The sequence below is a fragment of the Megachile rotundata genome, chromosome 7 (genome assembly GCF_050947335.1).
Source record: "Megachile rotundata isolate GNS110a chromosome 7, iyMegRotu1, whole genome shotgun sequence".
NCBI lineage: Eukaryota > Metazoa > Arthropoda > Insecta > Hymenoptera > Megachilidae > Megachile > Megachile rotundata.
This window is the reverse complement of record NC_134989.1, coordinates 6,271,118-6,293,681: the sequence shown is the minus strand read 5'-3', so window position 1 is coordinate 6,293,681 and position 22,564 is coordinate 6,271,118. Positions and strand designations below refer to the sequence as shown.

Genomic DNA, 22,564 nt, shown 5'->3' with positions numbered 1-22,564 from the left:
AAATTAAGAAATTTGATAATTTAAAAATTTAAAGATTTCAATATTTGTAAATGTAGGAGTGACAAAAGTGGGTGATTTGAAAATTTAAAAATATACATAGAAATTTAGAAATATAGAAACATCAAATTTGTAACTGGAAAAATTTCTAAATATAGAACTATATCAAATTTACAAAACTTTCAAATTTTCAAGTAACTGATTAGAAATTTGAAACCTTGATGATTCATAAAAAATTCATAGCATTCCAGCCGATAAAAATAGACAATATTGCAGTAAATAAAAAATTTTAATATTTCAATAATTCATTTGAAAAATTCATAACATTCCAGCAGATAAAAATAGACAATATTGCAGTAAACAAAATATTAAAATATTTCAATAATTCATTTGAAAAATTCATTGGTATGTTACAGAGCACGTATCTTCTCGTCTACATATGTGCATAATTTTCATAAGTGATTTCATTCAGTATGGAGTGATAATTATGTACTTAGTCATTTAAAAATTGCAATCACTAATTCAATGTTAATTGCAAATTCCACAAATTGTTTTCACGATAAAGTCATCGTTGTATCTCTAAAAGTTCATAGTATTACTATTACATACTTGCCTCATTTATGTAACAATATAGTGTGATGTGTTATATAATTTATATAGAATAAATAATTATAATGTTATCTAATATTAAAAATATAACAAATTACACGCTTATAAAAATACTTTAAAAAACTGAAAAAAGAAGTATGTAAGTCTTTTTGTAATTATTATATAAAAACTTTTAAGTACAATTTTTAGTATCACTGTTTTGATAGTTGATGTGTTATACTTTCATACGGAAATTTATTTTTTATGTTCCTAGTTAGGTTACGTTAAAATTACAGAATTAGATTACATCACAATTAGGTTAGCTCCATTTAAGACTAGGTTTGATTAGGTTGGGTTATCAGATCAGAATTATGTTGGTACTACATTATATCACAATTAGGTTAGGTTCATTTAAGGCTAGGTTTGATTAGGTTGGGTTATCAGATCAGAATTACGTTGGTATTAGATTATATCACAATTAGGTTAGATGTATTTAAAGTTAGGTTTGATTAAGTTGAATTATCAGATCAGAATTACTTTGGTATTAGATTATATTATAATTATGTTAGTTCCATTTAAGATTTTGTTGGTTTATGTTGGGTTATTAAAACAGAATGATATTGGAATTTGATTATATCACGCTTAGGTTGGCTCCACTTAAAGTTAGGTTTGGTTAGGTTAGATTATGGGTTATATTATATAAATTTCACTTTAAGTTAGGTAAATCAGTTACTCAGATTAGATCAGTTTAAATTGAATCATTGTTGTATAAATATTTAGTTAAATTAATAGCTAAATTACTACTTAAATTCATACATGTTTTCACACATACAAATTCACACATAAATACAATAAAAACTGATAGAAATGTACAGAATCACATAAAAATCTTCGACAAATACAAGTTAATTGAAAATTAATTATACACAAACATAAATTTCATACTAAATCTTTCGAACATAACTCTGAAATATGAAATCACGTAACTGAAAAAGTTTAGGACTTGCATCACGACGCGCGAGAATTAGAACTGTAAGAAAACAAAAAGCGGAAGGTGAGAACACAAACATAAAAATTCATTACTTTAGAAGGTAATCAATTCATTATCGTCAATTTGCACCGATTGAAGCTGAAAAAAATTATCAGCACGCTGTTTGCGTGGATACTGCAATAAAACAACGACAATTACTTGAAAAGCTTTTTCGTTTTCAAGAAGCTATTTCGAATATATTTTTATGCGATCCCTAGTATATTAAAAATAACTATTTTTACTATACATGGTCCGTTATTCAAACATAATCGATTTTAATTGTACATATATCGTTTTTAATAGCAAAAATATATATAGAACAGTATTTATATTTTCTTAACTAAAACATATATTTGTTATACTTAAATAATTAAGTTATAATAATAATTACAAAAAATTTATTTTAAATTTATTAAGTTTATTATCGTTTTGTTTGCATATAGTGTAAAAAGCATCTAATAAAATTGTATATAGTGTAATAGATAATAAAAAAAATGCGTGTGTTTTTATGTATCAAAACGCTGGGGTTATGTTAGCATAGGGTTAGGTTAGGTCAGCATAAGATTAGAGAGATTTGGTTATGTCGGAATAGTAATAAGTCAAATTAGTTGTTTCACTGTCAGGTTAGGTTAATCTATACTTCTACTAAAATTAATTTAAATTAAAATTAAAGGTTAGGTAAGGTTATATTAACTGAAGTCTAGGTTAGGGTAAGGTTATATTAACTGAAGTCTAGGTCAGCTCAGCAAATGTCATAAAAAATACAGTAGTAGATGTTTCAAATGTTTGAAAACCTTTCAAATACTTGAAAAGATAAGTTTTCCTCGTCAAGCTGTATTTTATAATTAATATTGCATCTTCTTCTATGCTGTTGATGAAATAAGTCAATTTGTCATGAACATTTCTTCGTATTTTCTCGTGTCATGTTCTTTTAACATTTAGACGTGTTAATTGAATACTTACATAGTCTATTCACTAAGCATTAAAGAATGTTTCTAAAGATGCGAATCTAAGACTTCTTAAGTTTTTAAACTAGAAATTTTCTAGTAAATTTTATTATTTTTTAATCTGAAAATTTTTCAATTTGCCAATTTTGTAAGTTTTTGAACGTGGCCTTATAAGCTTGAAATACTGAATTTATGAATTTATAAATTTGTAAATTTACAAATTTAAAAAACTCGTAAATTTTAAATATTTTATTTTCTAAATTTGAAATTACAGAAATAGAGAAAAGTATGAATTAAAAAGGGACAAAAGAAATTCAAATTTCAATTAAATATCCCTTAATTTTAGTTTAACTTTAAGTTAAAATTACCAAAATTAAGATTCAGTTCAAAAGTAACTTAAAGATTATTTTTCATTAAAATCATTTGTAAAAGTGTAACCAATCCGTCGATCATTTTGATCGGTGATGTGTAACACTGTTCATTATTCAAGTACATCAGCGAGTGTAATGACGATCGAAGATAGTTACTTGCGTACATGTTACGAAACACCTTTTATCAAGTTTGCTAACATACTACTCATAAAGCAATGTATATTGCAACTGAACATCAAATATCTATTGTTGAATGATAATATATAACAAAATTGTCACTTAACCTCTGTTTAGAGTACCAGGTAATAAATACCTTAAATCTTCAATAGAAAAGTCAGATAAAAATATTTAATTCTCTTTGAAAATAATTATGATACTGTATATATACATTATTTTAGTCGCAAAAAATGTGGACCGACAAACTTTTCTTCTCTTTTGTCATTCTTTCTATTTATATTGGTAATGAAAAAAATATTATAACTTTAGATAGTTATGATCACATTATACACAAAATTAAGTTAAGTTTTTCCATATGAGCTTAAATAATTTTAATAAATGAAACTTATACTAAAATAACATGTATTCACTAAACGAAAATAACATTAAAAAGATGTAATAAAGTCATGTAATACATGGATGATTTATTATAATATTACAATAAAAACAAATAAAACACAATGATAACGTAATTCGTGCGTATGCAGTTTTCCCGCCTTTTTTATAGGGAACCATTTTGTAACACCTTTCAATTACAAAATGGTGTCTACAAAACTTCCCATACAAATATGTTTATTACACGCTAAAAATTAGTATTAACTTTTTTATTTTTTAAAAAATTAAAAATATTTTGCAAATAATTTAATTCCCAAAAAAGATTTTATTTTCATAATGTAAATGCATGTATTATTATTTGTTATTTTTGTTTCCAACAAAAAACGCCGAACCTTAATCTGAAATATGAATCATCCAAGGCGAACGAAATATCCCGACATTGACATTTAAAGACTTATAACTCTATTTATAAAAAGAAATTTGTTGTCCATTACGTAACTACGTGCCCAAAAATATCAACGGATTAAATTCATCTGAGAACTGAAATTCATAGGTGTCCATGAATACTTAAATATTTTTGTTGCTGATTTATGGTTGCGAGATATTTTGATCATAATCGATGCTGTCTGAATGCTATCGTGAATAAATGACAGATGTATTCTATTATTACGAAATGGACGTTTACAAAGGCGATATATCCGGTTCTATTTTCAGTTCGTCGACCGTAATTGCAACAAAATGTCGTTCACCATTTTGTTGCGACAAAAGGGTGGAAATCGGGTCATCCTCTGTTGTAGTTATATTATTAATTCCGATGAACATTAGCTAAGCATTACGAAAATGATTTTAACTCTCACTTAGAACGCACTTTCTTAAATGTTCGTATGAGAATAATTTCAAACTCTCAAATTCACAAATTCTCAAATTCTCAAATTCTCAAATTTCCGAATTCCTAAATTCTCAAATTCCCAAATCCCCAAATTTTCAAATCCCTAAATTGCTAAATCCACAAATTTCCAATAATTCCATATTGCTCAAATTCTCAAATTCCAAAATCTCCAAATTTCCAAATCTCCGAATTCCCAAATCCCCAAATTCCCAATATTCACCAATTCCCAAATCTCTAAGTCCCCATATTCCCAAATCTCCGAATTCCCAAATCCCCGAATTCCCAAGTCCCCAAATTCCCAATATTCACCAATTCCCAAATCCCCAAATCTCTAAGTCCCCAAATTCCCAAATCTCCGAATTCCCAAGTCCCCAAATTCCCAATATTCGCCAATTCCCAAATCCCCAAATTCCCAAATCCCCAAAATCTCTAAATCCCCAAATTCCCAAATCCCCAAATCTCCAAATTCCCAAAATTCACCAATTCCCAAATTCCTAAATTTCTGAATTCCTAAACTCCTAAGTTCCAAACATTCACATTTCTAAATTCCCCTATTATCTAATCCGAAAATTCCAATCATCTCCATTTCCAAATCCCTAACTTTTCGAAATTCTCAAATTTTCAAATTTCTACATTGGCAAAACAATAATTTCTCAAATTTGTCTACACTCAACCCTTCCAATTTTCAACTCTACAAACGAGTCGTACCGTTAAAACATGAGTCCGATTCGTGGGAACGTTCTGAACCTGTCTCGACCTACGTCTGGCTACGAATAATTTACAAACTGAAAGAATGCCTTCGTCAAAGGTTTCACATGTGTAACAGAGTGCCAAAAAAATCTTGACTTGCACACAGAACACGTAGAGTCATTGCTTCATTGCGTCTTGCGTGAATCCCTATGAAGTGAAACGATTGTAGGAGAGTGAAAGTCTTTCTTAACACGTCTCTTGTCACCCTGCTCGATGTCGTCACAGTCTCCTAATGTCTGAACACGCGATACCGCGTCCTTGGATAGTAATCTTTGAACCCTTTTGTTCTCCTTGCTTTTATTTTGCATTTGTTATGCATTATACTATATTTGTTATGGTTAGGTTATATAATTGTTAGGGTTAGGTTATATACTTATCGAGATTATATTATACAATCATTAAGATTAAATTACACAGTTACTAAGGTTAGGTTACATACTTATTGAGGTTCGGTTATTTCAGGTTACGTTATACAATCATTCAGATTAAATTACATAGTTATTAAGGTTAGGTTACATACTTATTGTGGTTAGGTTATTTTAGGTTACGTTATGCAATCATTAAGATTAAATTACACAGTTATTAAGGTTAGGTTACATACTTATTGAGGTTAGGTTACGTTATACAATCATTCAGATTAAATTACATAGTCATTTAGATTACTTATTGTGGTTTAGGTTCTTTTAGGTTACGTTATGCAGTCATTAAGATTAAATTACACAGTTATTAAGGTTAGGTTACATACTTATTGAGGTAAGGTTATTTCAGGTTACGTTATACAATCATTCAGATTAAATTACATAGTTATTAAGGTTAGGTTACATACTTATTGTGGTTAGATTATTTTAGGTTACGTTATGCAATCATTAAGATTAAATTACATAGTCATTTAGATTACTTATTGTGGTTTAGGTTCTTTTAGGTTACGTTTTAAGATTAAGTTACATAGTTATTAAGGTTAGGTTATATACTTATTGAGGTTGAGTTATTTTAGATTACGTTTTGCAATCATTAAGATTAAAGTACACAGTTATTTAGGTTAGGTTATATACTTATTCAGGTTAGGTTATTTTAGGTTACATCAATTTGAAGGTTAGGTTATATACTTGTTAATGTTACAGTACATAAACATAATTATTGAAGTTAGATTATATACTTGTTAAAATTAAATTATATAATCGTTAAGGTTACATTACATAATTATTTAATAACAATAATATTACTGATCAATTTTAAATATGCTTATAATATAGACAAACTTTAAATAATTATTATTAATTATTAATAATAAACAAATTTGCTACAACATTTACAATATCATTACTATTAATTATTAATGAGAAGTGAATGTATTATAACATTTACGATATCATTATTATTAACTAAAAAAATGAATTGCTTTCACAGAAGTATAAATCAAAATTGATCGTTCAAGGACGGATAAATGAACCCAACAAAAACAAGATTGGTCATTCATGAATTAATTAATTAAAACAGTTAACTCAGCGTTAAACAAAAAATTGAAGAAAACTACAATGCTGTAAACAAAAATTCTCTGAAACGATGATATGACGTATAACAAATTCAAGTTACAACAAGAATTTCGTTAATTTCATTAATATTATTCCATATTTGTTTTTTACTATAACACAACTTCTTTAACTTGGAACAAATTAATTTTTGCCAAGGTTCAACAACATTCTCCCGCAGCTAAAGATATATTATCGCATCAAATATTGCTAGTCATCCACAAAAAATTAAATTCAAACATTACGTGCTACAAGGAAATAAATCTACAAATTTTATTTCACATTTTGATTACTCACTCCACTGAATATTAATGAGCACCAAATTCTTATGTAATACGTATCTACGAATAAATTTAAAAATAGAAGCCACTGAAACTAGTTTCCAGAAATCCCGTTAATATAAGTAACCAATAAAAATACGTGCGTTGTAAAATTTCGCGAATACGCAGAACCTTTTTGCTCGTTACGTCAAACGGATTCTAATAAACTATTTTTTTACAGATGAATTTTCAGAAGAAATTGATCGTGAAGCAAGAAGATTGTTACAAATTCTACCGGCGTATTACCCAGGTGTTGGTCGAGTGAGCCAAGAATGCAAAAGGGACGCTGGTATTTTTTATCGAGAACTTGCGAAATTTACTTTATGGGCCCTTAAAAGTAAGTACACGTATCTGGAAAGAATTTTAAAATGTTCCAATTTATTGATAGTTTTGTACCTTTTCGAAACATGTATTACATAGCTGAGACATTGTGTAGTAATGGAGACTGGTGTGTAGAAATATATGTTCAAAAGTTTGGTAGATATTTTACTACTATTTTTTCCTTGAATGTTTCCGAATTTTTAGTTTTTAGAAAAATTTTGAAGATTTTCGATATGTAGATTTGTAATTCACCAATTATATCTACAAGTTTTTAAATTTTTAAGTTTCTACCGTTTTAGTATGACCTCAGATTTGTGAATGATTTATTGAACGTTCAATTTGTAAATTTTTTAATTTACAGACCTGTAAATGTTTGAATTAGAAAATTATTATGTGCACAAATTTTTAGGATAGACATTTGTAAATTACATCTGCAACCTCTGAATTTATAAATTTTCATCTTCTGCAACCTCTAACTGACTAAATTTTCGTCTTCTGCAACCCTTAACTTTCTACATTTCCATCTTTTCCAAACCCTACATTTTTTCATTTCCATCTTCTGCAACCCCTAATTTTGTAAATTTCCATCTACTGCAACCCCTAGCTTTGTAAATTTCCATCTTCTGCAATCCCTAACTTTCTACATTTCTATCTTCTGCAACCCCTCACTTTCTAAATCTCCATCTACTACAACCCCTAACTTTCTACCTTCTGCAACCCCTAACTTTCTAAATTTCCATCTTTTGCAACCCTTAACTTTCTAAATTTTCATCTTCTGCAACCCCTAACTTTCCACATCTGCATCCTCTATAACCCCAAACTTTGTGAATTTCCAAATCTTCAAATCCATACACTTGCAACTTCCAAAATTCTCAAACCCCTAAATTTCCAAATTGTCAAATTACCATAATCAAAACTTTTCAGCATTTCAAATTTGCAAATTTCTAACTCCTTAAATACCTAACTTTGCACATTCCTAACCTCTAAAAATCTCTAAAATTGCAAACTTCCACAATTCGAAAATAGCAAATTTGCACATCTTTAACACCTCAAGTCTCCAAACTATGCACATCTTTAACATCTCAAGTCTCCAAACTATGCACATCTTTAACATCTCAAGACTCCAAACTATGCACATCTTTAACACCTCAAGTCTCCAAACTCTTAAATTTCAAAATTACCAAATTATCAAATTCCAAATTGCAAAATTTTCAAATCATTGAATTAAAAAATTTTCAAATTATACCTTACACATGAACCTCAACACAAATTCTATGTTACTGTTATAATAATTATGCAATTACTAAAATATAATCATAGAAATTTTTATTACATTCACATCCATAAGTTTTTTCACAGTTTTCACATTTTATGAACAATGAAACACATTTAAACAATCATCAGTATTCAAAATAATATACAATTCAGTATCAAAAATATTGCTTCAGTATTACTGTAAAAATTTAGTATTACTGTAAACTGTGATCACATCACACAATAAAGCACACGTTATTTTCGTGAGAACTTCGCAGAAAGGCAGAAGATACCTATAATCTCATTTTCAAATCAGAAAATAAAAATTCAGCAAGAGTTCTAGTCCCGCAAATAAAAATGTATTTATACAAAACAACATCGTCACTATGCTGTGTCTACCTGGCTACGTCTCACATATTCATTCTTCAAAAAAAAAAAAAGTGAATGACATTCTCCATGTTTCATTCAAATTCAAACCACATCCGGCATAATACGTACACTCGTCAGCAATATTAAACAATCGTACAAATTTTATTGTAAAAATTTTTTTTCACATTAAAGATTAAAAATTGTCGATGATGCACCACTATTCAAATTTTTGGGTTATTTTAATTATATGTAGGGAATTAGTAATATAGAAAAGTTTAGTGTAGCACATTTTAAATTGTAGCTACAGGAGAATGTTGTTATCACGATTAGGTTAGGTTACATATAATGTGGACATATAATGTGTATAGTCGTGTGGGACTGATTGTGTACGTGAGGTCATAAACCTGCCAGAAGCTACTCAGTTTTAAAATGCAAAAGTGATAAATCTGAGAATTTATAACTTTGTAATTTCTGTTATTAAAGTAATGTTGTATTTTTTAAATTTGAGATATGAAGATTTTAAATTTTGAAAATTTTTTATCTTCTGGATTTGGAAATTTTGTATTTTTTGCATTTGAGGTTTGAAGATTTGAAAATTTGAAACCTGGATGATTTTGGATTTAAAATTTGAGGAATTGGTCATTTTCAAATTTGAAGCGTTAAAAATTTTGTATTTTCGGGACTTGAGATTTGAAGATTTGAAAACTTGACAAATTTGAAACTTAAAAGATTTTGTATTTTCTGCATTTGCGATGTGAAGATTTGAAAATTGCAAGCTTTGAGGATTTGAAGATTTAAGGATATATATTTCTAGACAAGAAAATTTCTCAATTTGTACTTGTAGGTTTCTAACTTTATGAATTTCTGAACACCCAAATTTCTAAATTCGAAAATTCAAAAATTTTAAATTACCTAAATTTCTAAATAAGAAAATTTCTGAGTTTGAACACTCAGTTTAGCTTCTAGCCATATAAGCTTCTCAATAGCTAAGTTTCCAAACTTGAAAATTAGAGAATTAAAAAACTTAAAACTATCTAAATTTCTAAATGTGAAAATGTAAAATACTTACAGTTCCCTAAATTTATGAATTTCTGAACAGCAAAATTTCTAAATTTGCACACTTGAAAGTTAATCTTTAACGCTCCAAGTGTGCCCCTCAAGCACCGCCGATGAGCGGCGTTACATTACTCAATTATAATTAATAAAAATATTATAATCAAAATTATATTACTTTTGAGGTGAATAAAGAGTGTTCCACTTTAACCCTTTGGGTACATTTGACGAGTGAGACTCGTCATCTGTTTACTTGGGCGAAGTTACGGTGGACGAGTCTGACTCGTCATTCGAATTTAAGAAGACTTTTATATATTAATCCATATAGCGATAAATTAAATCCGACCCATGGGCATAAAAATCTTCAAATAATTCAGTACTCAAAGGGTTAATATTATTATTTGCACGTTATTGTCGTATTTAAAATCTGGCACATAAAAACTTGCATTTGATGATGAGAATAAATTGCAGTTGTCGACCCATATTCACATTTAAAGGTTGAAGCGTTAAGGCTTAATTTACAATTCACTTAAAAATTTGGAAACTTGAAGCTAAAGTGCAAATTCTAGGGTAAAAGTACTCCATTAGCCCCAGGGGTAGGTCTGATCTACAACCCACACCAAGCACCCCAATAATTTAATTCAAAAGAACTCATTCACTTTTATTTGCATTCACCGCAATTTTCTAACCTGACGCTTTTATTTTTGTTTCCAGTGTACGACGCAACGGCAAAAATGCCATCCGGTCTCCTGAGCGGAAACCTAAATCAATTTGGTGACTTCGATGAATGCATCGGAATCCAGGGAAGCGAAGGAATTCAAGGTCAATATTGCTTGACGTATCTGCAATTGAGTATCGACGAAACACGTTCAGATCTCAAGAACCTCGATCGCCTTCTGCATTCTCACTATGCTTTCAGAAGCAACATTACTGATGTAAGTACGTAAATATGTTTCTATTTTCATTGACATACCAATGCAAAATTTCGCAATGTCAATGACATTTGGAAGACAATAAACATTCGAAGAAGTGTTTATTGCTTCTAGGATTGCAACATGCTCATAACCCCTGTCGTACGATTTGTCAGGTGCGTCAGTCGGAACTGGCCATTCGCTGATATAATAATGAGACGAGTAAAATAGAAGTGTTATGTCTATTTTATATTCTGCGATTCTTAACTGGACAAATTCTTGACTATGTAATTGGATTTGGGTGTTGAAAGTTTCATTAGGATTTGTATTATTTCAAATGTGAGTGCATCACGAGTTAGATTCAATGAACAAGGGTTAAGGAAGATGTGTTGGGTACATTCTTTTATGATTAATATTAGACACTGATTTGTCGATAAATACACTGAAAATAATAATCTATAATAGGTGCACCTGATAATAAAGTTTGCAAAATCCATAAATCCCCAATCCTCCAATAATTTCAAACTCTAAAATTCTCAAATTCTCAAACTCTAAAATTCTAAAATTCTAAAATTCTAAAATTCTCAAACTCTAAAATTCTAAAATTCTAAAATTCTAAAATTCTCAAACTCTAAAATTCTAAAATTCTAAAATTCTAAAATTCTCAAATTCCCAAATCCCCAAATTTCTTAAAGTGTTAAGAAAAATGTGTTGAGAACATTCTTTTAATATTTATAAAATTTTTTCAAAACAAATACGTCTTTCTGATCCAATAAACATATACCAAATTATTTGCAAAAGAACTGATTCAAAAACATAAAATAAAATAAAAGAGATTAAAAACTGAAAATTAAAGAGACTGCATTGAAAAAAAATTTCAATGAAAGTGACTCCAGATTTAAAATTATTCTGAAGTCTATATTAATACACAGAACATTGACGCAAAACTATATAGTGAATGAATACAAAATCAATCAATTGACATGCAAGAGCTATGTAAATCAAAGTGCCTCAGAAGAAATTTCTCAGAGAATAAAGAACATGTAGTCGAATCGCAGTTGTGTCGAAAACGAGGACGTAATATGAATTTTAAGTAAGACATCTGACACCTTAAAGCATGCAGATCATTCTAAATAGCATGATGACGCAGTTATAAGTTAATTTTGATTCTAAACTATGAATAGGCTCTTTTGTGTTCTTAACCAAAAAAATGATAAAGTTACGTCACCGTATGATTAAACGATGACTCTAATTTTAGATATTAATTTAGTATTAAAACATTCAAAAAAACCTGTTTTGCAAAGCATTTTTGGTAATTGTTTGTTTTATTTACCGTTTTCTGAAAGTCACATTTTTTAGATTCATTGTAGTAGTTAATATTGTGTAGATGAGAAGGGTTTTAACGAAAAGTAAGTAGGTTAATTGGACCTAACTCAACCTTAAATTAAGCAAACATAACTAACTTAACCATTATTGAAAGCTTTAAAGTATGACTTAAAATAGGAAGTCATATATGAAGTCGAATCTAATCAAATATAAACTAATTCACCTAATTCTTATTAAATCCTTGCTACTCAATAATACTATTCATGATGATTTACGATAACTAACCTAATCCTTACCAAAACCTTATTACTCAATAATACTATTCAAGATGTTCCACTATACCTAACCTAATTTTTGCTAAATCTTTACTACTCAATAATACTATTCAAGATGGTCCACTATATCTAATCTAATCCTCATCAAATCCTTACTACTGAATAATATTATTTAGGATGATCCATTATACCAACCCAAACCTACCATTATCCTACCTTGTCAATTCAAATCTTCACAATACTACTTAAGATAGTAATCTTAATAACATACAACATATATAAACGTATAATTTAATTTAAACAAAATAATTTTCAATATTTTAGTCAAATCAATATCACTCCAAATTCATAATTCTATATAACCACAAATACATGTATTATTTAAAAAAAGTCAAGTAACATTAATATTTCATTAAAAAGAATTATTTAAAAAATTGTTAACATTCAAATACATAGCGAATTGAAAAATAATTTTTGCTTATAACCTTTTATTGCATATTGTTAAAAACATTTTAAAAATGGTTGTCATATACACTAAATATATTCTGAAAAAAATTTGAAAAAATAGTTTTGAAATTCTCTTACTATTCTTGCTCGCTTTCTATTATGACCGTTAAGTCATACAAGCGTCATATCAATGTAATAGTTTTAGACAACGTAATTGTAGAACGCGATTCCTAGTTAGAGTTGTAACACGTTTCGCATTGAAATTACACCCTGTAGTCTGAGATGTGACAACAATACCAAAACATAGTTTACAAGATAGTTATTTCGTTTTTGCACAATCACTGAATCAATAAATTCTTGAATTACAAGCAGATATCTACAGTTACAAATTTTTCTACATTAATATTTGAAATAATGATTTTACACTTTTCATTTTGAAACAGATATACAATTTTAATTTTTGGGCCTTGTATTTAAATGACACGACCTTGCAGTGATTCAAGGTTTTACTTTATTGCAAGTAGCGTTTCGAATTTATATTCTTTCGTTCATTATGTGGAAATGAAAGACCTCATTTAAAGAATTGAAAGTGGCCCTTGAGTAAACTTGATCATTTTTTACCTTGTTAGTCACATGACTATAATATATATTTATTTCTTTTAAGAAATGTTCAAATACCATTTAAAGCATGAAGGTGAAGTGAAGTAAGTGCAGACTGGTTTTTTTAAAGTTGGTATTTAAACGTAAGTATTTTCAGTCTGCTATGTAAATACTTAACGCTGTCGATATCGAACGCTTTGCACAATTACTACTATTTAATTAATATTAACTAGGACCTTAATTTTCCTTGTACATTTTGATTTTGATAGAAAATTGTTTAAAATGTCAACTACTCTGCACTTTCCCCGAAAATGGGGTAAGAGCGTAACTTGAAGTTAAATACTTTGAAACTTTATTTCATGTGCAATGAGGCAAGAGCAGAATTATTAACAAATTTACTATAAAATGCTTTTTACTGCATTATGCAAGTACTATATACTGCAAACAAGTACTCTTAGCTGAAATATAAAAGGGGATATAGTGAAACAAAACATACTAAATGGAGAAATTTCGCTCATATTGTAATCAAAATAGCCTGTATACGCACTTGCCCTGTTTACGAACTTACTCCACTTCACCTTATGAAAAAAAAAATTATTTTCTAACGAAACTCTCCAGTTTAAATACTTTTTATTTTCTAGCCTGGACACAGAGTGCCCCGATTCAATATAGTGAACTGGGGAGTATGTACACCAGCATCATGTAGTTCCAAAGATGTCGAAACGTCTGTTCGTGACATTGTCACAAGATACACCTCTCAAACAGGTCTCAAGGTTACAGTGAAGGTGAATGAAGAAATGTGTCAAGTAAAGAAAGAATCTATTCCAAAGGATACCATGTATGTTAGGTAAATGTCACCATTTTTTTTATAAAAATAAAATATTTATTAAAACTAACTTTTTAACACGTTGACTGTTGGATATACTTCTTTTTCTTCGAACAATATAACAAATATAAATTAAATTAAATTAATGTGAAAATTCTCAAAAATTTATTTTACGATTAAATGTTATATTATTGGAGTATATAATGAACCATCAAAGCTACCTATGATATTTTATTGTTGCAAGAATTCAAAATGTGATCAAAATAGAGGGTGACGCTATCCAAAATGGCGGCGTTAGCGAATGAAATAACAGTCAATATGTTAAAACAATGTTTATACAAGGCTTCAATAAAGCAATATTTTTTTTCAGTTTATTGTTTATGGCCATGTTTGTTTTAACAATCATAGCAGCATACTATGATCATTACGAAATACCTACTAATGAGCTACTGCTATGTTTCTCCTTAAAACGTAATTATAAGAAGCTTGTATCGTTAGAACGAAGTCAGAATGACATACCTACGCTCCATGGTGTGCGAGCAATAAACGCTGCAATGTTGCTTTTAGCTCACAAAAGCATGGCTCTTTTTTTTAACCCATATGTAAATAGAACAAATATGAGTGAGGTATGATTGCATTATTTGAAAATATTGGTATTGTTCCGCGTCAAATCGGTTTCTTTTTAAATTGTATTAGCATATTGCGATGGGACAACATTTTTGGAGTAAAATTGAGATGGGTGAAATAATTTGACTTGAGGAATCAATATTGTAATGATTCCAAATCTGTAAATTAATAAATTCGCAAATGATCAAATTTCTACACTTTGTAATTCTAAAATAGTTGAAATCTCAAATGTTTAATCCAAATTCCTAAATTGTTAGATTTAAAAATTTCAAAAATTTCTAAATTAGCAAGTTTGAAAATTTCTAGAGTACTAAATTCCCAAACTTCCTAATTCTCAAGTTCCCAAATTTCCAAACTCTCAAGTTCCAAAACTTCCAAATTCCCAAATTTTCAAATCACCAAACTTGTTTTAATCCCAACACCCCACATTCCTATATATCTCAATTCTTCAAAATTCATAAATATTACATCATACAGTAGACTTTCGTTATATTGCCACCACCATCTACTGTACATTATTTAAAAAAAAACAATGCAAATTAAAAAGTAATCGATTCGACGCAAAATGATCATGAACCGATTTGACAAATGTAAAATGTACTTTTAGTACCTTGGTAAACCATGGACAGTGATAGGAAGAGCGGCTAGTCTTTACACGGATCCATTTATAATGCTCTCAGGACTTCTAACGTCGTACTCTTTTATTGGTAAATTAAAGAAGACTGGAAATTTAGACATAAAAAATGAATATTTATCTCGTCTGATTAGGTAATAAAGATAATTTATACTTTAATATCAGTAACTAACAAATTACCCTTAATCTATGTATATTGTTTTTCTTAATAATTGATTCTTAATAAACATTCTTTCTTTTCCAGACTAGTTCCATCGTTAGCGGCATTAATGTTATTTTGCACTTATATAATGCCACACATTGGTTCCGGACCGCAGTGGAACTTGGTAGTAAATGAACATGCAAATATTTGTAAAAGAACATGGTGGAAAAATTTCTTGTTTATACATAATTATTTTGGATTCGAATCAATGGTACGAAATTACATTTTATGAAATTGAAAGAACAGATGTATTGAGAAGTACTTTATGAGCATCTTCTTTCATTTTAGTGTCTCACGCATACTCATCATTTAGGTATAGATACTCAACTTTTTATGTTGTCTCCTGTAATGGTGCTTCTTCTTCACAAAAGTCCAAAGATTGGAGCTATTATACTTACTATTTGTGCACTATTTTCGACTGCACTCCGATATTTTGTAACATATTATAAACAATTGAGTAACTACATTTTCTTTGGCACATCGTAAGTAATAATATTAATAAATAATTATTTACTTCAACTATGTTTACCAATATAAATCAGAAACCTTAATTGTACATACTACATTGGACATCCATGTATAATTTTAATGCTGCATACGTGTTCACAGAATTAAGCAATTATTTGAAACTGCGAATTACTCGTACACTCTACCATCCCATAGGCTGACTGTTTATATACTAGGAATTTCTGTGGGTTATTTATTAAGATATTTGCCTAGGGATTATAAGATGAATAAAGTAAGCAAAGATACCTACATTTTCAAAATATGAAATCATTCAATTTAATAGATTTTTATATCTGTTTAGACATCTGTACAAATAGGTTGGATTGTGTGCACGATAATGTTCTGTTTAGCATTTTTTGGTCCTGCACACATGGGATCAATAAGTTACAAATATAATGCAGTAGATGCAGCGATGTACAATGCATTTGCACCTATTGGTTGGTGTGCCATTTTTGCTTGGGTCATTATAATGCACTATACAGGAAATACAAATGGTAATTGTATTAGAAAGAACCAGTATGTTCTTGAACATGGTTGTTTGAAAAAATGTATACGTTCAGAGTAAACTAAAATATACATATAATTTCAGGTTGGCTTAGTAGGTTTTTATCATGGAAAGGATTTTTGATCACTACGAGGATCAGTTATGCGATATATCTGACCCAATTTCCCATATATTTTTACAATGTAGGAAAAACCAGAAGTGCTGAACATTATGAATTCTTTAGTATGCAAGTAAGTTATTCACATTTTTTTTTTATATAAACTTCAATATATCATATACAAGTACAGATATAATGTTAGAATGTATTTCTTTGCAGTTCAACTTGAACGAATTGGTATGGATTATTGTCTTATCAATAACTCTTACTTTACTAGTTGATACACCAGTGCAAAATATTAAAAATTATCTGATGAAAAAATCTCCAGTGCCAGAACCTACGACAAAACTACTGAAAATACAATAACTGTGTTTTACCAAATATTTATTTGTACAATCAAAACTATTGTAAATAATGTTTAAAATTTTCACCTTTTGCAATTAAAATCTCTAGACTTGCCCTCATTTATGACAATAATTAAGATATAATAATTAAGAATATTTGTAATTTATATAAATATTTTCACGATTTATATAAATACTTGTAAATATCTATTTTTGTAATTTTAATTTTATATATTTACAAAATATTATAAATTTTATGTACAATTTGTACCTAATTAATTTAATCCAATGTTATTTATTTCCAAATACCTTTTTTATTACTATATTATGTTTGAAAATCTATTTTAAAATATATCATTTAACAAATCCGATGTTTCGTTCTTTTTTAATTTTCTATTGGAAAATTTTGTTATCTTATTCTTTGTCATAGTTATTGATTATTATTAAAATATTAATATATCATTTAAATTACTGAATTTATATCCTTTATTATCCCAATTCAGAATATAGTGAAAAATGACATATATCTGTTTACAATTGTTATAACATTTAACAGGTTGAACACAGAATAGGTAAAATATAAAATTTTTAAATATGCATGCGTATATATTACTTAAATATATTTTGCTATTATAGTGCAACTTATTTTAATTAAAACATATTACTATTTGCAAAAGATTATACAACCTTCACTAAGAGAATATTAATTACTTCATACAATGAAACCCCCGAATCTTAGTAGCATTCATTGCTATTTTCAATTTCAAATGTCTGCAAAAAATCTTGCAACCTATGTCTGTAGATACAGGGGTTTTAATGCATATGTATATAAAAATGTAACTACAATACTATGGTTGTATTTTAAGAAACCTTAACTTACAAATATAAAAAACAACAATGTGTTTAATAATATTTACAGTATAATCATTTAGAAATGATGATTTTATTATAAACTCTTAAATACATAAACATGGCAAAAACCGGAATTACGAAAAAACAACATAAACGAAAGTCAAAATAAAATAAAAAGGTTAAAGTAATTCATACGAGACGCAACGAGCATTTAAATTGAGATCAATATAATATGTAATAATAATGTTTCGTTTTTTAAAGTATTAAAAGTAGAAATTTCTATTATTCATTGTATTCTTATTTCTAGAAACATTATTCGTATATATTAATGATTAAAAGCAGAATCGTGTAATAGATACATGTAATCATTTATTGCATTAATGAAGCTTTATAGTACTTAACTATTAATTATATATTATGACTGGTAATTAGAAATATATTACTAATATACTTTCAGTTACGTATTATAATCAAATAAAATAATTGTAAAAGGTACAACTACGTCGGAAATAACTCTATAATAGGATTTTCTGTTCATATGTGTTTTTTAAATTCAATATTTTTTCAAAAACTAGTAAATAATAATATGTGTAATTGGTAATATACATGAAAGCATTTCAACAGTGGTTATTTTATATAATATATGAATTTATATACCTGTCTATTACTGCTTCCAATTTTCTGAACTTAAATTCTTCAGATACTTAAGAAAAATCTCGATTTGTTAATACCGCAGGAGCAATTAATGACCAAACATATAATCCTAAGCACATCCAGGAAGATATAATTTTCACCCACATGGAAGCAACATTGGAATTCAAAGTATCCAGATTGGAATTTGGTCTGTAAAATAATTATTATTTAGATGTTTAGAACAAAAGATTACACAATTTTGTTCTAAAATAAATAATAAAATACTTACTTATACCAGTTTGTAAGTGTCATCATGACATATAAAGTAGCAAGAGCAAACATAAGATGGAAGAAACTCCAGTTGTAAGCTACCGACTCCTCTTCATTGTCCCAAACTTTTGCTTCGTTTCCAGCCTCAGAATCCGGGTTACGACCTTCTACCGGAGTATAATCTGGTTACATTTAGGAAAACGAGAAATAACTCAAAGAAAACATCTAACTACAGTGTTTTATCAATTTCTCAAATGTGCCTGTTAGGATTATTAGCATAGTAACATCACCAGGTACTATCACAAATATTTACAAAATGTTTAATAACCAATATTTTATAACATCATAATTATACTAAAATAAAAATTTCTAATGTTCATCGTAAAACACTAACTACTAATATTCGATAAATCAAAAGAAAGTATCAGAAAATGAAAAGCGAAAATATATAAAACAGGGAAAGCAGACACACGCTAATTACAAAGTAAACATATTATATTTGCCAAAAACTATAAACTTTGGAAATATATCTTATATTTTTCGCAAAACCTATTATTTGGCGCGCAACAACTACTACATATACTATATCTATTAAAAATTAAAAATTAACTAATAAATTTACATGAACATGTAAAAATATAAAGTTTCATACATGTAGCATGGTGATAAATTTTTCAATGATAAAATAAAATAGAAAAGATAAAAATATCAAATTTAAAATATATTTTAACGTAATAGTGTGTGCCTACCTCCATTGTCTATAAGATTCTGGTCTTCTGTATTCCTAACTGTACAAAGAAAAAGTAATTAATTAAAAAGATTTTAATAAATTATTAATATACGTTTAAAAGTATAAACACATAATATTTCTAAAAAATATAAATAGTTAGAGTTAATTTAATTTACTTTAAGACTGTTTAATTTAAAGTACAGACAGCATCCAGTAACTATAAATTGCATATAGATTATATTTTTACATACCAGCTCCATTATCCTTAACCAGAACGTTCTCGGACATTGTAATCTTGGATGATTTGGATGCAGTACGTAAAGAACTATACAATACACAGCTGAACCATATGATTAAACCAATGATACTTTCTTTATCAAAAGCAACACGATTTTGAGCATCAGGATCATTGCCAGAAATCAACTGTAGGAATCCAGGATTACATGTACGCTCTGTAAATAACAAAATATTTAATATCTAGAAATGCATATAAATATCATTAATGTAGATACATTAATTAAAGTGAATCATATACCTGGATTGTTTGAAATTCCACTCCAAGTTAGATAAACAACATATAATGAAACAATAGATGATTGCAGCAGGCCAGAACGTGGATAATGTTCTTGCACTATTGGAAGAATTGATATGGCACTAGTAATTACGCACAAGATCAGATTAAATGATATGAAAAATTTGTTCAATTCACAACTATCTGCCTACAATTGAAAAAGACAACAGATTTTAATAATGCTAACGTAACAACTAAATTACGTTAAAAGATGACAGAATCTTACATGTGTAAAGTATACATAAAGCAATACAATTCCTGTGATAGAAACAGCATAGTTAAACAGTGTTGCTCCCAAAAGTGCAGCATACCTGTGTAATCCATTAAATTATAGACATTTTATAATAAATTAAACAAAAAATGATGCTATACAGGACTATACATACCATCCTTTTGATTCAGTCTCTTCATAATTTCCTACCCAAGCATCTGCCCATGAATGGGCGAAATCAACTATAAGAATTAACTGAATAATAATAAAGAGAAAACCTCCTATCATTCCAAAATACATCCATGTTACTCCAAATGATGTTTCAGGAATAAAAAAGGCACCAATAATTCCACCAATTATTAAAAGATATTTAATAGCCCAGAACCTGGAATAGAAAATCACACAATAAAACTATTCTTCAAGAACATACAACACATAATAGTACAATCTATCATACCCATTTTGTATAGGAGCCCGAGGATCTTTAGAGCTTCTTACTCTGATCATTATTATTGACATCAAGAAGAAATAAAGAGCTATGATAAAACATATTCTATACACGGCTAAGTAACCAACAGCAGATTTACAATCAACGGCAAATGTTGAAGGAATATAATTTGTACTATTGGAACAAAAAGGTACCTGCAATTATAATGCAAATAAAGAATATGTACATTTCTCAGAAATAATTTGATCCTGTGTTTCAAAGTACCTTTTTCAGGGCATCCTGTAAACCAGGAGCCAATGTAATACAAGCAGCAATAGTACCCAACATTAATAGTAGTGCATACATAATGCGAGTACTTGTACTATTACGGCAAGTTGGACATTGGGAACAACAGAAACTGCAGGCTGTGCTCCCACAAAGGCAGGCAAGCTGTATAACAAAACATACAAATTGATATAAATTATGTAATGGCTCATCCTGTATACTGAATAAATAAGCATTAATGATATTCAGAATCTCAGACCAACACTTGTTATTCATTCTTTGAATCTTTTAATAACTATTATCCAATAATCTTTCTTATCATAATATCTTCATATTTATAGTTTGGATAGTCATTCTCGTCATTTTATTTTTTTTATTATTAATGTCTTTTATATGTATAATAAACTTTGAAAATATGTTACAATATTTAAAAAATATAAATTTGTATAAGGAAAATTTATTCAGCCTTTGAATATTTCAATAAAATTGTTTAAGTACAAACATTTGCATGTTAAAAGAATATTGATGTGTTTCTCTATAGTGCTTAGAAATATAGCACAAGGTAATAATACAATTAAAGACATAATGAGATTTTTGCACTACAACCAAACTTTGGTTTAATACTGATTTATTAAAGAAAAAGTATAATGTCGAAATATAGCTTTTAAACCTAACAAATTAGATTTATAACAAAAATTCAAGTCGAAATTTGTATGTGAAATGTTTTTCGACTGCAACAAATTCAACATTATTTATTTACTCCTTTACCTGGGCCGTGGAACAAATGAGACCCATTGTGGTATTCTTCTTTGATCAGTTTATTGAATAATATAATAAGACGTACAATTTACACTATCATTAATTGCACCATATATTACAAAAGAACAAACAATACAATAACAATGGCGTCCTGACAGATAAGTAAGCCAGGTAAACCACTTCTTGGTATCAGCTGACATATGCGCATATACTTTTATCATAGACAAAATATTAATGTAGATTTGTCTTTTATCAGAGTTTACATGAGTTCGGAGGCATATGAACAAAGCATAATGAACCAAATAAAGTAGATTTAGGACCGCATATGAGGAAACTGGGAAACCCTCGTCTCTCTTCGTCGCTCTGTAAAGAAAAGACAAAGACAGCAGCAATTTCATTGACTAAGAATTTTGAGGCGAAAAAGCAACATCTTTTCATACTTTCTTTCTTAAAATATTCTTTACATGATTATACATGATGCTATAGAGTCCAATTTTGCGATCTGACTTTTATAATTGTATAAAAAATGTATAAATATATATGTTTCAAAGACCT

At 28.4% G+C, this 22,564-nt stretch overlaps 2 protein-coding genes across 11 annotated transcripts in view; one reads left to right on the top strand and one right to left on the bottom strand.

Annotated features, from left to right (window-relative positions):
• LOC100879172 (nose resistant to fluoxetine protein 6) overlaps window positions 1-17,555 on the top strand; it is a 34,840-nt gene extending 17,285 nt beyond the window's left edge. For 4 of the 5 annotated variants that reach the window (XM_076533815.1, XM_076533813.1, XM_076533814.1 and 1 more), the window contains exons 2-12: window positions 7,155-7,310; window positions 10,685-10,905; window positions 14,171-14,376; window positions 14,726-14,981; window positions 15,590-15,750; window positions 15,861-16,029; window positions 16,107-16,300; window positions 16,428-16,557; window positions 16,627-16,819; window positions 16,915-17,060; window positions 17,147-17,555. In XM_076533815.1, coding sequence (XP_076389930.1) covers window position 7,310; window positions 10,685-10,905; window positions 14,171-14,376; window positions 14,726-14,981; window positions 15,590-15,750; window positions 15,861-16,029; window positions 16,107-16,300; window positions 16,428-16,557; window positions 16,627-16,819; window positions 16,915-17,060; window positions 17,147-17,293 — 1,824 coding nt within the window. In that variant the 5' untranslated portion in view covers window positions 7,155-7,309 and the 3' untranslated portion in view covers window positions 17,294-17,555. Of the gene's footprint in view, window positions 1-7,154; window positions 7,311-10,522; window positions 10,541-10,684; window positions 10,906-14,170; window positions 14,377-14,725; window positions 14,982-15,589; window positions 15,751-15,860; window positions 16,030-16,106; window positions 16,301-16,427; window positions 16,558-16,626; window positions 16,820-16,914; window positions 17,061-17,146 lie in introns of those variants that run through there. The other variant, XM_076533816.1, reaches the window with a different exon arrangement.
• A 639-nt stretch (window positions 17,556-18,194) lies between these two features.
• TMS1 (serine incorporator TMS1) lies at window positions 18,195-22,217 on the bottom strand. 6 transcript variants are annotated; one of them, XM_003699482.3, is made up of 10 exons: window positions 22,019-22,217; window positions 21,251-21,415; window positions 20,996-21,180; window positions 20,714-20,923; window positions 20,554-20,638; window positions 20,292-20,475; window positions 20,008-20,208; window positions 19,776-19,814; window positions 19,046-19,208; window positions 18,195-18,966 (listed from the first exon to the last, which is right to left on the bottom strand). In XM_003699482.3, exons 1-10 carry the CDS (start codon window positions 22,043-22,045, stop codon window positions 18,828-18,830), a joined length of 1,398 nt encoding a protein of 465 aa, XP_003699530.1. In that variant the 5' UTR covers window positions 22,046-22,217; the 3' UTR covers window positions 18,195-18,827. The 6 variants fall into 6 exon arrangements, with proteins under 6 accessions (XP_003699530.1, XP_012139114.1, XP_012139121.1 ...); XM_012283724.2 differs by having other exon boundaries at window positions 19,046-19,193; XM_012283731.2 differs by having other exon boundaries at window positions 19,046-19,190.
• Window positions 22,218-22,564: the final 347 nt, after the last annotated feature.